Source organism: Labeo rohita, chromosome 3 (genome assembly GCF_022985175.1).
Source record: "Labeo rohita strain BAU-BD-2019 chromosome 3, IGBB_LRoh.1.0, whole genome shotgun sequence".
Classification (NCBI taxonomy): Eukaryota; Metazoa; Chordata; class Actinopteri; order Cypriniformes; family Cyprinidae; genus Labeo; species Labeo rohita.
Window position 1 is genome coordinate 5,556,532 of NC_066871.1, and position 15,256 is coordinate 5,571,787.

The 15,256-nt window shown below is 39.2% G+C and overlaps 2 protein-coding genes across 14 annotated transcripts in view; one reads left to right on the top strand and one right to left on the bottom strand.

Moving 5' to 3' along the window:
- The first annotated feature begins 258 nt into the window (after positions 1-258).
- Positions 259-3,739, top strand: LOC127159224 (RING finger protein 222). Its single transcript, XM_051102117.1, has one exon. It carries the CDS (start codon positions 317-319, stop codon positions 905-907), a length of 591 nt encoding a protein of 196 aa, XP_050958074.1. The 5' UTR covers positions 259-316; the 3' UTR covers positions 908-3,739.
- Positions 3,641-15,256, bottom strand: part of arhgap44a (Rho GTPase activating protein 44a) — a 76,097-nt gene continuing 64,481 nt past the window's right edge. For 4 of the 13 annotated variants that reach the window (XM_051102061.1, XM_051102102.1, XM_051102047.1 and 1 more), the window contains 2 exons: positions 14,612-14,989; positions 3,641-9,425 (listed from right to left, as the gene is read on the bottom strand). In XM_051102061.1, coding sequence (XP_050958018.1) covers positions 9,268-9,425; positions 14,612-14,989 — 536 coding nt within the window. In that variant the 3' untranslated portion in view covers positions 3,641-9,267. Of the gene's footprint in view, positions 14,990-15,256 lie in introns of all 13 variants that reach the window. The other 9 variants (XM_051102107.1, XM_051102054.1, XM_051102100.1 and 6 more) reach the window with 8 other exon arrangements.

The window sequence follows — 15,256 nt, forward strand, 5'->3', positions numbered from 1 at the left end:
TATTATTATGGCGGGCTGTGTCTAAATGCTAAGTAGGCTTTTATGTTTTTATGTACGTTATGTTTAAAAAAAAACACCAAACAAACGACACTAACACTTGAAAACTGCACAGCTGCAGTGTTTACATTAAACTGGTTCTAGTTTCTTCTTTTCAGTTAACAAAGGATCTAGTTTTTCAACATTTCTCGCGTGACAACGGCTGTCGTCACGGTATCCGCATGTTATCTTCACGGGAGTATCAGTTACCTGCGCCAGTGTGCGTTTTCCCGACGGCTGCTGTTTACCTCGTCGAGGGGCTCTTTAAAACCGGAGAGACATGGACGAGGAGGCTCAGGACAGCGAGTGTCCGGTGTGTTACGACAGTCTTTCGGACAGCGCCAGGACGCTCAGCTGCGGGCATCACTTCTGCCATGACTGCTTAGTACGAACTCTGGTGAACACCAGCCAGAACGGATTCATTAAACGGGATAATATCATCTGCCCCGTCTGCAGACACCTGACCTTCATCACTAAGTTTCACGGATTGACAGTTTCAACGGTTGAAGCCAAAAAGATCGGAAAGACACTGGAAGTACCATCTATACCCACTCCTATATTGCCAGTTGGGTCTTATACTGGAGGTCTTGGCTGTATCTGCAGGTGTCTAAGGAGTATTTCATGTAGACTATGTAGACGAAGACTCGTCTGTCCTAAAGATGCTTCAGAAGTGTTCATCATAAGTGAGCTGGGTCGACCCATGACAGAGGGTGATGTTATTGACATTGGGACAACTTCAGCCATGCAGCAGGACTATAGCGGCAATAGACAGAGGCTTTGCACCATCTCCTGCTGCCTTCTGATCCTAATGATCACCTTCACCTTACTGGCACTGGTGGCTGCCACACTTCCATGGGTTTTGTTGGCTTAAAGTGCTTCTATGTGGTACCTCGATCGCTTTTATCATTAAGCCATACTGTCGCAAAAAAGAGATGTACTGACTGGTTTGAAAGTCACATTGAATGTTTAATGAAAAACAGACGGTTATTGTGAGATCTTTTCCAAGGCTTGTTCTGGCATGTCTTGTGGGGAGGCATTATGGAGAAAGCTTGCTTACAGAAGAGTCAAATGGGATATATAATGTTACTGTACAGATACACAAATGTTTTGTTCTGGATCTGAATGTAGAGTTGGTCTTGAGCTTGAAACGCTTCCCTCATCAAGTTACCGTGAGGAGACTGGGTCATTTCAACGTGAAGAAGAAAAGACGAGCTGGTCGTCTGGTTGTCACCTGATCTTAGAAACACAGTGGGATTCAGTTACAACTACCATGGACACAGCAAGTTTGAGAATGGAGGATGGGGAAGGGTGTGATGAGGCTCTACTTTGAGCTTTAACTCTACGGAATGAAACACGCCCTCGTCTGTCCAGAAATTCCTGTCACACGGGCTATCAGACTTCTTCAGCTAGTTCCAGCCCCGAAATGATTAATACCTCACATTCTGTGCAAGTTAATAGTCATTACATGATTGGAGGGTGTTTCTGTGACGTACCTGTACAGAAATGCCATTTCAGACTCGTGCACGTGTTAGTACTAGTTCACCCCATTGACCAATGTGTCGTCTCCCAGAGGACAGTTTTATTGCTCAGAGTTTGCTCTTTCATGGTTCAGGTGATGTTTGAAGTATCAGTTTGTCCCAGATTTTTTTTCTTAGTCTTTCGGTGAAACACACGCCAATGAGACGTTCTGTGAAGGTTCACAGCATTGGCCAACAGAAACCTGCTTGGTTTGAAAGTGACTTTCATGTGAGCTTTTTGCCTGCTGAAATGTCACTAATGTGACTGCACTTTAAAGACCCGTTCACACCAAGAACGTTAACTATAAACATAACTATAGACCTGTTTTCTGAGTAAACGATAAGCGCCGCCATTACAAATTCTAACTTCCGATTTTATTGCTCTTTTGTTCCGGTTTCCATAGGAACCCATTCAAATAGCATCTGTCTGTTTCTAACATCGGCTGCTCCGTGTCATCTACACACTCGTTAAACTTTGAGGAGTGAGGCACCGAAAAATGTCGTTGCGACATTGCACACGCTAAGCACGCGCCGTGTGTTTTTTAAAAACATTTTATCAGGTTTAACATTAGATATAGGCTAAAGTGTTTGGAGGGGTTCAGAGGGTCAGATTGAGCTGTTGTTTTTGTACAGAAGCAATTATATACAATTGTATATGACCTTTTCTATGCAAAACCAATAAAAAATTGATCCCTCCCCCCAAAAAAACATTAGATATAGGCTAAAATCGGAATATACGGAATATACATAATTTGACTAGAAACGCTGGAGACCGGAAATGCAAAGCATTCTTCAAGTTAAAAGTCAAGTGTGACTTCCGGGTTCAGGAAAAACGTCTATATTAGCGTCCACACCAGCGGACGATATTGTCTGCCGCTTGAGCTTGAACATTTTTATCGTTCATCAGCTGAAAAAATCATAAATTCTCAAGCTCGCAATAGCAGGATTAATTCTGTCTGGGTGTCATTTATTTTATCGTTCATCAGCTGAAAAAAAAACGTAAATTCTCGAGCACGTGATAGCAGGATTGATTCTAATTGGGTGACATTTTTATTATTGTATATCAATAATAAAAAAAATGTATTGTATATCAGCTGGAAAAAAATAATTCTAAAAGCGATTCCAAACAGATCTCAAGACAATTTGTACATATTTTACGAGGTGGCTAATTCATACGAATTCGAACAATCTGACTTGTGCTAAATCGTATGTGTATTACAAGTTCCCCAATTAGTATGAATTTGCACGAATTACCTACCACTAACCCCGTCCCTAAACCTCCTCATCACTAGGTCTAGACAATCATATAAAAGTAAAATACATACAAATTGGTCCTAAAACAGCAAAGGCAATTCCGACGATATTCGTTTGTGGCTTTATTGTTATAGCTGTGGTGTGGATACTGAGAATGATTTTTAGAACTATATCGCTATCGATATCTTTATAGTTATTGTCCTTATTGTGAACAGGCCTTAGAAGTATAGAGCTAGAAAATTAAATATGAATTACATAGCCCATGCTATTTGGTTTTGGAAGTATTAGATGGAGAAAAAAAAAGTGTTCATAATAAAATGTCTGACTTTTACATGACAAAGACTTTTACTGACATACAATATAAAACTATAAAATTACTGTGGATCATCAGCCTACACTCTTAAAAATAAAGGTGCTTCATGATGCCATAGAAGAACCTTTTTTGTCTAAATGGTTCCATACAGAACCTTTAATATCTGAAGAACCTGTTCCACAAAATGTTTGGTGAAAGAAGGTTCTTCAGATGGCCTTTGGCTGAATGGTTCCTTGTGGTACCAGAAATGGTTCTTCTATTGCATCGCTGCGAAGAATCTTTTAAAGCACCTTTATTTTTAAGAGTGTATATTTAACAGAATTAGTAAGAACTAAAAATGTTTGAGTTCATACTGAGATACAATTTCAAACATCTAACTTTTCACTTAAAAAAAAAAAAAAAAAAACATAATGACAATCAAATCTTGTCTTCATTTACATCATTTTAGGATGTAGACATTGCTACTGCAGCAGTTTGAGGTGAACAACACACAAGCAAACAAAAGCACTTAGACCAGAAGTATTACAAATGTAGAGTTTAATATATATCTATGTATTTCTGACATTCTGATAAGGACTGCGGCAGGCTTCACAGTACAGACTGTGTTCTTCCACTGATATGCTAAGCTGAGGAGGGTGATTTACAGGCAGATTTGTACATTAGTTCGGTAAGCGGGGGTGAAGAGGGCTGTACATTGTTGGACAATGTGCACTGATCAACTTATCACCTTTGAATCACCTGTTCACACATCCCTGGTTCATCGTGACTCCCTTTATGAACTATTAATGTTTTAATGAACACACGTGTGAATATCTAAAGGGAATAATTAAATGCATGCTCTGTCACTGCAACTTGCTGGCTTTCACAGGATGATGTAAATGGGTGATATAGCAACCTAAATGTTCAAAACAGATTATGTGTATTGAGAAAAAGTCTTAAGTTCAGTTTGTCACTGTTAAAACTGCTTAAAAAAAAAAAAAATGTGGCTTCTTTGTATAATTAATTCTTTTCATGTTGAAAATGTCTGATAGATTAAGAAATAAATGTATCAGCACAAATTATATCTTTGTAATGGTGCCTTAGATGACTGTTTTATTTAACAAATCCTATTTTGAAAAGGTAAATTGTACTGTAATTGTACTATTAAGCAAGTAATAAGAGAAATTTTTTGAATCAAATCTGACTCATTGGTAGGCCTGCATGGAATCTGTACCTGCAGATATCTGCCTTTTACATGTTGGGCTTAACATACATTTAGACTTATATAATGATGCTTACAGTGCTCAATGAGAATTCAACACATTTCCAATCAAATTCTGTACTGATTTCCCATAATCAGTGCATAAAATGCAATGAAAAGCATCACGACAACAGGTCTAGGTCAGGGCATTTCACTCCAAAATCAAAAGAAAAATACAAAATAAAATGTTCTCTTTTTAAGATTTTTTGCATTTTCATTACATTAAAAATGACTAATATACAAAGTTTTTTTTATTGTTATAAGTAAAGTACTACATAGTGTGGCATAATTTGAATATATATTTTTTATGACATTTGGGAATGATATTGTGCTTAATCATCATGAAAATCATTTGATTTAATCATTTAATCGTCATTTCTTCTGATTTTGGGGTGAAATATAACCTGTGCTGATTCTGTATGGGTCAAATGTCAGTTAAAATTATGTTATGTACAATTGATCAGGTTAAAAAAGTTCCATCATGGCTATTACATCCATTCACAATTTCTTGAACTTCAAATTACTGGATATAAATGTTAAACATAGCCTGCTGTAAATTAAAGACATTAATCTCATGATCTTAATTTACAAATCACATTATGATAACATATACCTGTGTCTTTTCAGCGTGTGATAACAGATGCAGTATTGAACCGGAATATGAAACCCTCTCACGTCTTCATTAACAACAACAAAAGCATTCATTATGAGCGCTAACAGAGAGAGATGAGCAAAAGTGTCACGCTTATACAGAAAATAAACCATGCGTCTATTGCAGCTGCTATAAGGCCTTTACTCTAGTGCACTTCGAAGTAAAGGCGAAATCACATTCAGTCAGCACACTCGAACAGACACGACTGCCTCCTCACAGAACACCGCGGGAAACGGCACAGACGGAACCTCACGTACGCACGAAACTCGCCGTTAGCTTCAGGTTATAAATACTGAATGTGAGGGCACTTGCAATTATCATTGTGTAATCACTACAACTAGAACTCAGTCACCAATAATCAGTAGACTATATTTCATCAAGAACACACACTGAGGCATATCACAGATTTCAGCAAAAAAGTCCTTTTGTCCCTGACGTACACTAATGCTTATTCAAAGAGAGAGAAAAACGAGCCATGGCTATCCACCGTTGGAAGTAGAGTCCTTCGTATGAGAACGGAGACGGTTCGTTGTGCCCATTCCTTCCACGGGACAGAAGTGAGCTAATGTCTGTTTGACCTTAAAGTCCTGCGATTTTTGTACAAGTTCAGACAAGAGAAATTGCAGCATCCAGTAGTCTCGCAGTGTTGTCTACCCATGAAACCAATGTGCCATCTCATGTGTCTGGGGAAAAGCAATGAGACTTTGAAGGATCTTTAGGGCCTGATATCTTTTTTGGAAAGGATCCCTGCCAAGTTATTTTTCCATTGATTTTATGGTGAGATATGCTATACAGTGGCCCTAAAAAGTATGTTCATGTGATGAATGACATCAGTGGAGAAATCACCTCATACATACAGTTGATTAAAGGTAACTGAAGAAATGACTAGTTAATTAGTCATTTATTCACAGATTCCACACATAACAACTTTCTGGGGCCATTGTATTGTCATTTATATAATCTAACAGATTCTACGCAATGCTAAGACTGAACCGATGTTATACGCTTAGTGTAATCTGTTGATATATTTCCTAATAGTAATAATAAGTAGCTATACAGTTTGTTGTTGATTTATGCTGTTGATTAAGGCTGTTATCGATGAGGTCGGTTTAGGGATAAAATCTCTCTCGGGAGTAACTCTAGCTAAACTTCTGCCACGTCTGCGTTCGTATTTCTACATCTAGTTCATGGCTTACAAAAGTGCAAAAAACTCACTTGCTATGTGAACCTGACAAAAAGTGTTCAGGGACAAAATAATACTTAGAACATTATTTCTATACAAGATAAATATGGCATGTCACATTTATGAATATATAATTCATATTTGCCTTTACATTTGTCCTCTCGTTGACACTTATCTACACATCTTTATATACAGTATTGGTATATACAGAAGGGAAAGTGTGGCACTGCGTTTGAAGCACTTTGGAGGGCATATGGGTGCGGAAAGACAACAGAAAATGCAAGGCAGTGCGTTAGAACAGAACCAGAATCTCAGCAGTGGCTGCCAAAAGCTTTTTATGCAGGAAAGTGTTTGCAGTGACCCATTTTAACACAAGCAATGTTTCTGTTTTGCAGGTAAAGGGAGAGGAATTGAGATTGCCAGGGTTCCCACACCTTCTATAAACACATTTCCAAGATAAGGATTTTGAATATCATTTTCATTGTAAAAAGTTTTCACCAGTTTCAATTTAAAAACTTAAGTTCAACAGCTGTCTTAAACTACAAGTCAATTCAAATCACTACAATTTCACGAGTTCACACTTACATATAATTAGCCGGAGTACAGTAATGCATATTTGGTGTGCTGTCCGAGCTCCTCCCGAACCTTGTTAATAAAACATCATAAAGTTCAAATGACATACTTTGAAGCTGATTTAACTTAAGAGTTGAAATGACTTGTACTTTTAAGTTTATTTAACTAAAAATTTTAAGGCAGCTGCTAAACTTCAGTTTTTAAGTTGAAACTGGTGAAAACTTTTTACAGTGTAGAGATTGCAAAAATATTTCAGAACAGAAAAAAAAAAAAAAACAATACAGGCTAGAGAAAATGCAATGATTTGTTAGAGGGATGCTATTATAAATACCCTGATATTTTCCATGACTGTGGGAACCCTGGGTTTCCTACCTTGCTTTCAGGTACTGCATTATATTGTTTTGGCTCTTTAAGAAAATACACTTTACTGCAACAGTTGTCGCTGTGTTTCTATTACTGTATTATGTGCATTTCAGAAAGTTCTGATAATGTTCTCTCACAGATAAATGCACATATCAGTCAAAATGTTAAATTGAATAACTTTTGTTAAGCCCCGCCCCCAAAGTTTCTGTTGCTCACTCAAACAAAGAGACTTGTATTGCTTAATATAACGTAAATTATGTCTATTACTGAAATATGTAGAAGGAAACTCATGAAAGATGTAGTTTATTTGAAAAATCCACATAATTTTATACATATTTTGGACTATGGGGGTCGCCATTATTTTCGATGATGTAAAATGGTTGCACTCAGTGAGATACTGCCGCTACCTGTTGCTATTTTTATTGCAACACAACTCGGCAAATAAAATACTAATACAATGCCACATTGTGTGGCTTTTTGTTGTCATTTTCAGTCATAGGGCAACAAGAGAACCAATGCAAGTCTTCACTGCTTTCTTAGCGATTAGAAGAGGAGAAAAGAATGGGAAGATGCCTGTGGACGAATAAAACTTCCTGCGTCTTTGTTCTTTCCACTTTAGCCCTGATGCCTTTAAGGCTTTTAGTAGACCACAGCTACTGAAAGAACTTACAAATGGCAGAGACAAGAAACGCTAGATGCCATCCTGGCAGGATGTAAACATGCTGACGCTTGCCATGACACCGCAGCCACTGAAGGAGTTTCTCAGTGATAATTTCACTCAAATTCCCAGGGTATTAAGACTCATTGTGGGGAAAAATCTATGGTACGGCACTGGGTTTAAGCCTACGCTTCTATCCATTGCCACCTGTAAGCTCTTTCAGTAGCTGTGGTCATTGTATCAGTATTTTATTTTCCGAGCTGTGCTGCCATAAAAATAGCAACATGTAGTGTCAGTAGCTCACCGAGTGCAACCATTTTACCACATCAAAATAATGGTGCACCCCATTATTCCAAAATATGTATAAAACGATGTGGATTTTTTAAAATCAAGCAAGTCTTTCATGGGTTTCTACTACATATTTCAATAAGAGACATCATTTATATTATATTAAGACATACAAGTCTTAATACCCAGGGTTCGCGTTAAGGACACATTATTCAATTCACCTCATGTGCATTCCAACTTCCAAGATTTGGAAAAGGGTGAAAAACATTATCTCTCTTTTGTGAGGCAACATTTATTTTTATATTTATGAAATTTGGCAGACACTTTTATCCAAAGCAACTTGTATTCAAGGTACACATTTACATTTTATCAGATCTTGTTCACCCTGGGAATCGAACCCATGACCTTGGCATTGCTAGCGCTGTGCTCTACTGTTTGAGCTACAGGCAACAAAGAGTTTAGTGTATTTTCTAATCATTTTAAATGAGAAATGAGCACTTGTCTGATAATTTAATGGGTGGCAACAGACCGGATTGGTCAGTGATCATTAAGGCGGGACTTAGCGAAAGGTCAACTGGATTGGATTGCTAAAGCAGTGATTAGTGTAGGTTCGAGAGAAAGTAAGAAAGAAAGAAAGAAAGAAAGAAAGAAAGAAAGCAAGAAAGAAGACCTCAGCATTGCAAAATTAGACTTAAACATGCTATATGCCACCAAGTCATCTATAAAGAGCATAGCATGGACCCTGTAGGGAAAACAAAGACGGCCTACTCTCATACCATGAGGGTGCGTCTTAGTTCGAAGCCTCCAGCAAGACAAAGTGTTTGAGGTTTCTTTAAAGTCAGCAGACTGCTTCCTATGTGCATTGTATTGTAATTGCAGCTCTGATAAGGCAGAAATAAAAACATCCCAATCAAACAAAACCAACAACACAACAACAAAACGAAACAGACAGAATCGTTCAGAGAGAAACAGGAATCGTAACACAAAACTCCAGGTTCCTCCAGTGGCAATTTGAACGAAATCCATTCTGTTGCTTTTTTTATGGCACCTGTTGTGTGGTTGGCGTCTCATCGAGTCTCTCATGTAGTATCCGTGACTCAGGGTTTGGCCAAGGTGGGGTTCCAGTTGGGCCTCAGCAGGAGTTGATGGATTCTGGGTGAAGCTGGCATGCTGCTGGGTGGGCTCAGGGGTCATAGCGTGGTGCTTTGGCCCTCCTCCTCGGACACGGACTCCCCCTCCGGAGAGCTGACCGCGGCAAAGGAGCTCCGGCATGGGACCACCCTGAACTCGTCCAACAGGCTGTCCAGATTGACATTGATGGAGGGAATTTCCAAACTGAAGAGATCTGCTATAGTATCATGGGAAATGAGAGCGATGGCCACGAAAGTGAAGCAACAAGACAAGTTTACAGTACAGAGAGAAACGATGGAAATGGCGATGATGAGGATGTTGAAAACGACACAGGGAGAGAGAAAGCAAAAAGCAATTTCAGTTTCCAGACCACTGTTAGAGGCGAAGTCAGCGAAGGGTGTTGAATGTGTTTTGCAGCAGGAGAGGGGCACATCAGACTGTTTCCTGGCATTCTGCACAGGGATTCGGTCACACTGAGCCATTGGGGAGGAAGGTGAAATATCTGTTTCATTTGAAATTAAACCTGTCCTTCCTCAGTGCAAAATCTCTGCTATGCTCATATGAAATATAAGGTACTACATAAAACTTATTGCAGTTTTACAAAAAGTAACAACAATAGAATCAACAGTTTACCACAATCAGTGCTGGGGAATGTTACTTCAAAAAAGTAACGCGTTACATGTACAATGCTCCTGAAAGATAGCTTATTCGACTGCATTGTTACTTTTTATGGAAAGTAACGTGACACTTTTATATGGTGAAAAGTAGCCAAGGGTATCTGTCTTCCAGAATGGTGGTTTCTTGCTTGGCTTGTAGATGTTTTTAGGTATTTTTTCCTGTGAAAAAGTATTTGCCTCTGACGTGATTTCCCCATAACAACAAATATAGCATGAAACGGCATTCATGGATGTTTAAATGCCACACAAAGACTGCGTAAGTGTTTTTACACAAAGATGACACTTCCTGGAAACAATGCATTACACATGTGTAACACGCTTGTTACAGATTTTAAGGTGGCTTTAATATGCCATTTATCTGCAACAGAATTTAAAGCCTCCATTTAACAGTGTAAAGACGCTTTATGTAAGTTACTTGAAATTGGACTTTTCAAATGTATCAGATAAGAAAACAGAAAAGTAACATTACTTATGTGCTGTTATATGTTACTTATGTGCTGTTACCATTATGTGTTACTCATGCGCTGTTACCGTTGTTACTTATTTGCAGTTACTATTACGTGTTACTTGTGCACTGTTACATGTTATTTATGCACTGCTACTGTTGTGTTACTTATGTGCTGTTACCGTTACATGTTACTTGTTTGAAGAACTATCACAGCAGAAATTTAAAAAGTAACACATTACCAAGACAAAAAAGCAAGAAGCTTTTTGTTGATCAATGTGACAAATCCTCATAACCAGTTTTAACCTATTGTGAAATATTTATGGGAAAACCTGCCAAAATGTGCCAAGCAACACTAAACCTGTTACATGTTATAACACTAAACCTGTTACAACACTAAACCTGTTACATAAAAAAGTACCGCAGCATATATGTAAAAAGTAACATGTTACTTTACTTGGACATTTCCAAATGAATCAGCTTATTAACAGAAAAGTAACATTACTTATTAATTATATGCCGTTACATGTTACTTATGCGCTGTTACCATTACATGTTACACATGTACTGTTACCATTATGTGTTACTTATTCACTGTTACTATTACGTTACTTATGCACTGTTACTGTTACACGTAACTTATGCACTGTTACTGTTATGTGTTACCTATGTACGGTTAACATTGTTACTTGTTTGAAGAACTATCATAAAGGAAATTTAAAAAGTAACACATTACCAATACCAAAAAGCAAGACGCTTTCTGTTGATCAGTGTGACAAATCCTCATAACCAGTTTTAACCTATTGCGAAATATTTATGGGAAAACCTGCCAAAATTTGCCAAGCAACACTAAACATGTTACATGTTTGAAAAAGTACCGCAACATAAATGTAAAAAGCAACACGTTACTTTACTTGATACTCTACAAGAAATATGCGCACAGCGTTATGTTACTAGTAACGCATGTTACTTGTAGTGCATGTTACTTGTAGTGCATGTTACTTGTAACGCGTGTTACTTGTAACGCGTGTTACCCCCCAACGCTGACCATGAACAAAATACTCCACACATAGACAACAAGATGGGTGCAAATTGAAGATGTGGTAACATTAAGAACCTTGTCAGTGGACTATGTGGATTGGTGTATCTGATTGTGATGACCTCCCCTGTGTAAGAATGAGATGGACGCAGATGGTGTAGTAACGACTGGTGGGGGGCAGAGAGTTGCACTGTCGTCCTGCGATGGACTCGACTCAAAGAGAGTTTGGTTGGGGTTTACCTGGGCCCACCTATGCGGTGGTGGGGATATTGGGAAGGGGAATGGATCACGATGTGAGGTCAGGGCCGGAGGCGTTGAGATGAACTTCGTAAGCGACGACGTTGGCAAATGTGTGATGTTGCCCGGGAAAAGTAAGGCCGTAAGCCATGCATAGACCAGTCTCACACCATGCACAGACTACACTGACAGAATGAAGAAGCCAAGGACAGCCCCGCGACTGGGAGAGAATGACAGAGCCGGAGAAGGAAGTGTTACGGTATGAGACAGAGAGCAAGGCTGCGGTAGAGGCCCCAGATTCAGCCACAGCACCAGGCCAGACGGTGTGAGATGAGGCTATGGCACGGGCACAGCAGGTTCTGGCTTACCCTAAATGTCCCCCTCACACTCAGCCCACACTCAGTCCCTGGCCTCACACAGCTGCAAGGTGCACAACGATGACAGGGGATAAAAGAGTCATACATCAATCAGTGCTCAGGAGAATGACTGACAGACACGCCTCACATGAGAGAACATACAATCAGTGCCATACAGCGGGCCACTAGAATGATACAAAGACCACAGAACCTTACTTTAGAGAAAAACACTGAAGCTGGGAAAATAATTAGGGCTCATACTGAACTTTAAAGGTGAAGTGTGTAATTCTTTGCATGTTAAAATGCTTCATTCTAGGTCAGTCTCATTTAGCCAGACCTTTGACTTGAGAAAAAGTTCATTTTGTTTATATTTTGATGTTTGCAACTTTATGAGAATACTTGAAGAACAATGGTAAATGTGACAGTCTGACTTTTAACCTGAATGTTGCAGGTTTGAGTCTCAGTACCAGCAGGAGTTGTAGGTGGGGGAAGTAAATAAACAGAACTTTCTTATAGATGTTTTTAGGTCATTTTGCTGTGAAAAAGTATTTGTCCCCGACATGATTTTCCCACAACAACAAATATAGCATAAAACCGCATTTAAGGATGTTTAAATGCCACACAAAGACTGTGTAAGTGTTTTTACACAGAGATTACAATTGCTGGAAATAATGCATTACACGTGTCTGTTTGTAACACGCTTGTTACAACATTTTAAGGTGGCTTTAGTATGCCATTTATCCGCAACAGAATTTAGAGCCTTTATTTAACAGTGTAAAGATGCTTTACGTAAGTTAATTGTAATTAGACGTTTCCAATTGTATCCGATAAATAACAGAAAAGTAACATTACTTATTCCTTATGTGGTGTTACAGGCTACTTAAGGCTGTTACCATAACTTATTACTTATTCACTGTTACTATTACGTGTTACTTATGCACTGTTACTGTTATGTGTTAATTATGTGCTATTACAGTTAGGTGTTACTTGTCTGAAGAACTATCATAGCAGAAATGTAAAAAGTAACCAAGACCAAAAAGCAAGAAGCTTTTTGTTGATCAGTGTGACAAATCCCGAAGGTTGCAGGTTTGAGTCTCAGTACCAGCAGGAGTTGTAGGTGGGGGAAGTAAATGAACAGTGCTCTCTTCCACCCTCTCTTTAACCAAATTCTTGCCCAATTGCTCCACAGGTGCTGGAGCAAATGGCCGTCCAGGTGTGTGTTCGCTACTTACTGATGTGTGTGTGCTTCCGAATATGGTTTACCATACTTGGCAAATGTCATGACTTTCACTTTCACCTTCAGTTCTGAAAGTTGAATGTGAAGTTTGCAAATCCAGTTGAGGTTTCAGCAAGTGCTTCCCAGTTTTTTCAGGGTGACAAATTGGAATTCTTTACGTAATCTGTGTGGGAAAATCTTTCACCTTTCACTTTGTATAATTCCTAATGGCATGGATTCCTACTGAAACAATTGGATTTCTCTCTGCCAAAGTATGCCTAACCATGGTAAATGTGACCACACATTTACTCCTAAAAATTGGAAGCAAAGCTACCCTTCAATTTTCCGTAGGTGCTTGCCAATTTTTTAAACTCTTTACGAAATCTGCATCTGGATATATATTTTCTGGATATTCCTGATAGCATGGATTCCTATTGAAACACCTGGATTTTGCCTGTGAAAATTCACTGAACAATGGTAAATTTGACTTTGCCATTTTTTTTCCTTGTGAACAGTTTAAACCCTTTGTGAAATCTGTATCTGGATATCTGGACTGCTATTGAAATGGATTTTGTCTGTGAATATTCACAGAACAATCGTAAATGTGACTGCACCTGCATCCCTAACAGTTGAAAGTAAAGATAATCAATCAAATTTGAGTTGACGATTTTCAGCAAGTACTTGGCAATTTTTTTCAATTCGACTAGTTTGTGCTCCTTATGAAATCTGCTTGGAGAAACAATTCACAATCACATGTAATTCCCAAACACTTTGATTATTGTTGAAATGACTGTATTTCCCTATGAAAATTCAATGTATATGACTGCATCTTCAGTCCCAGAAAGTTGAATGTAAAGCTTTCTAATCTAAATGGAGTTAATGATTTTCAGCAAGTGCTTGCCAATTTGTACCTTATTTTTTACACACTATAGAATGTAAAGTCAGTGGCGCTTTTAAAACACTGCTTGCTTTGTTAGAGTGGTCTGACACATCCAACAACTTCTGGCTCAAGTAATGGCATGAAATTGGTGCGAGACTACCTGTTTGAGGTGGAGCAGAAGAGTCTGTGAAAACTCTGTACGGAAAGTCATTATTTGTACAATTCCACTGGTGGTGCAAAAATTACACACTTCACTTTGTAGTAAAAAATATACAGTATGTCCCTGGGCTTAAAGTGAACTCCCTTTGTCTCCATTTTTCTTAAAAATCGCAGCGCTAAAATATAATCTCAGGGATTCAAAAATAATTATCATAGTATACATCTCAAAGGCAACTGAATCTACGGGCACTCCATATTTAAGACAAATGTCTTCACATTTTATAAGGGGATCTGGCTCCTTAAAGTCCATCGCCTGCGTAGGACGGAGAGACAGACAGTTTGAGAGAGGGACGCTGGACTCCCACTTGTGATGTTGCCACTGAGGCATGTTTACCTGTGGACATGCTCTCCCCGGGGGACAATCCGTCAAGTAGACCCTGCTCCAGGGGCTGGGGGGCCGTAGGGGGGACGGTGGGTGGCTGGGGAGGGGGTAGACTGGGTCTCTGCCTGGGCTTTGGGGTGGGTCGGGACTTTGTGAGTGTACCAGTCAGAGAGGGCGGTGAGGACAACGTATGGGGCCCCCCTAATGGGGTCTGGCCAGGGGAAGAGGTGGGCGCGTGTCCAGGGGGACAGCCCAAACCGTATGGGGAGGGGGTACTTGGGGGAGTGGGGGACAGGCTAACCGGAGACGGCTGACCTGTGGATTGGTCTGACATCCCCCCAGACTGGCCGTAGGGAACCTTGGGCGGCACAGGGGCTAGTTTCTTAGAGGCTGTAAGGAGAGAGAGAAGACAAAATCAAATATGCATTCAAGTAACCTTTACTCTATGATCCTGTTTACACCTGGTATTAACATTTGTTTCGGGTCATCAGATCACAGATACAAAGTGCTAAGGTGAAAATTGGGTGCAATTACACAGCACATACTGATATAGCAAATGATGCATATTTGAGGTCATAAGTTCACATGCACCTTGCAGAATCTGCAAAATGTTAATTATTTTACCAAAATAAGAGGGATCATACAAAATGCATGTTA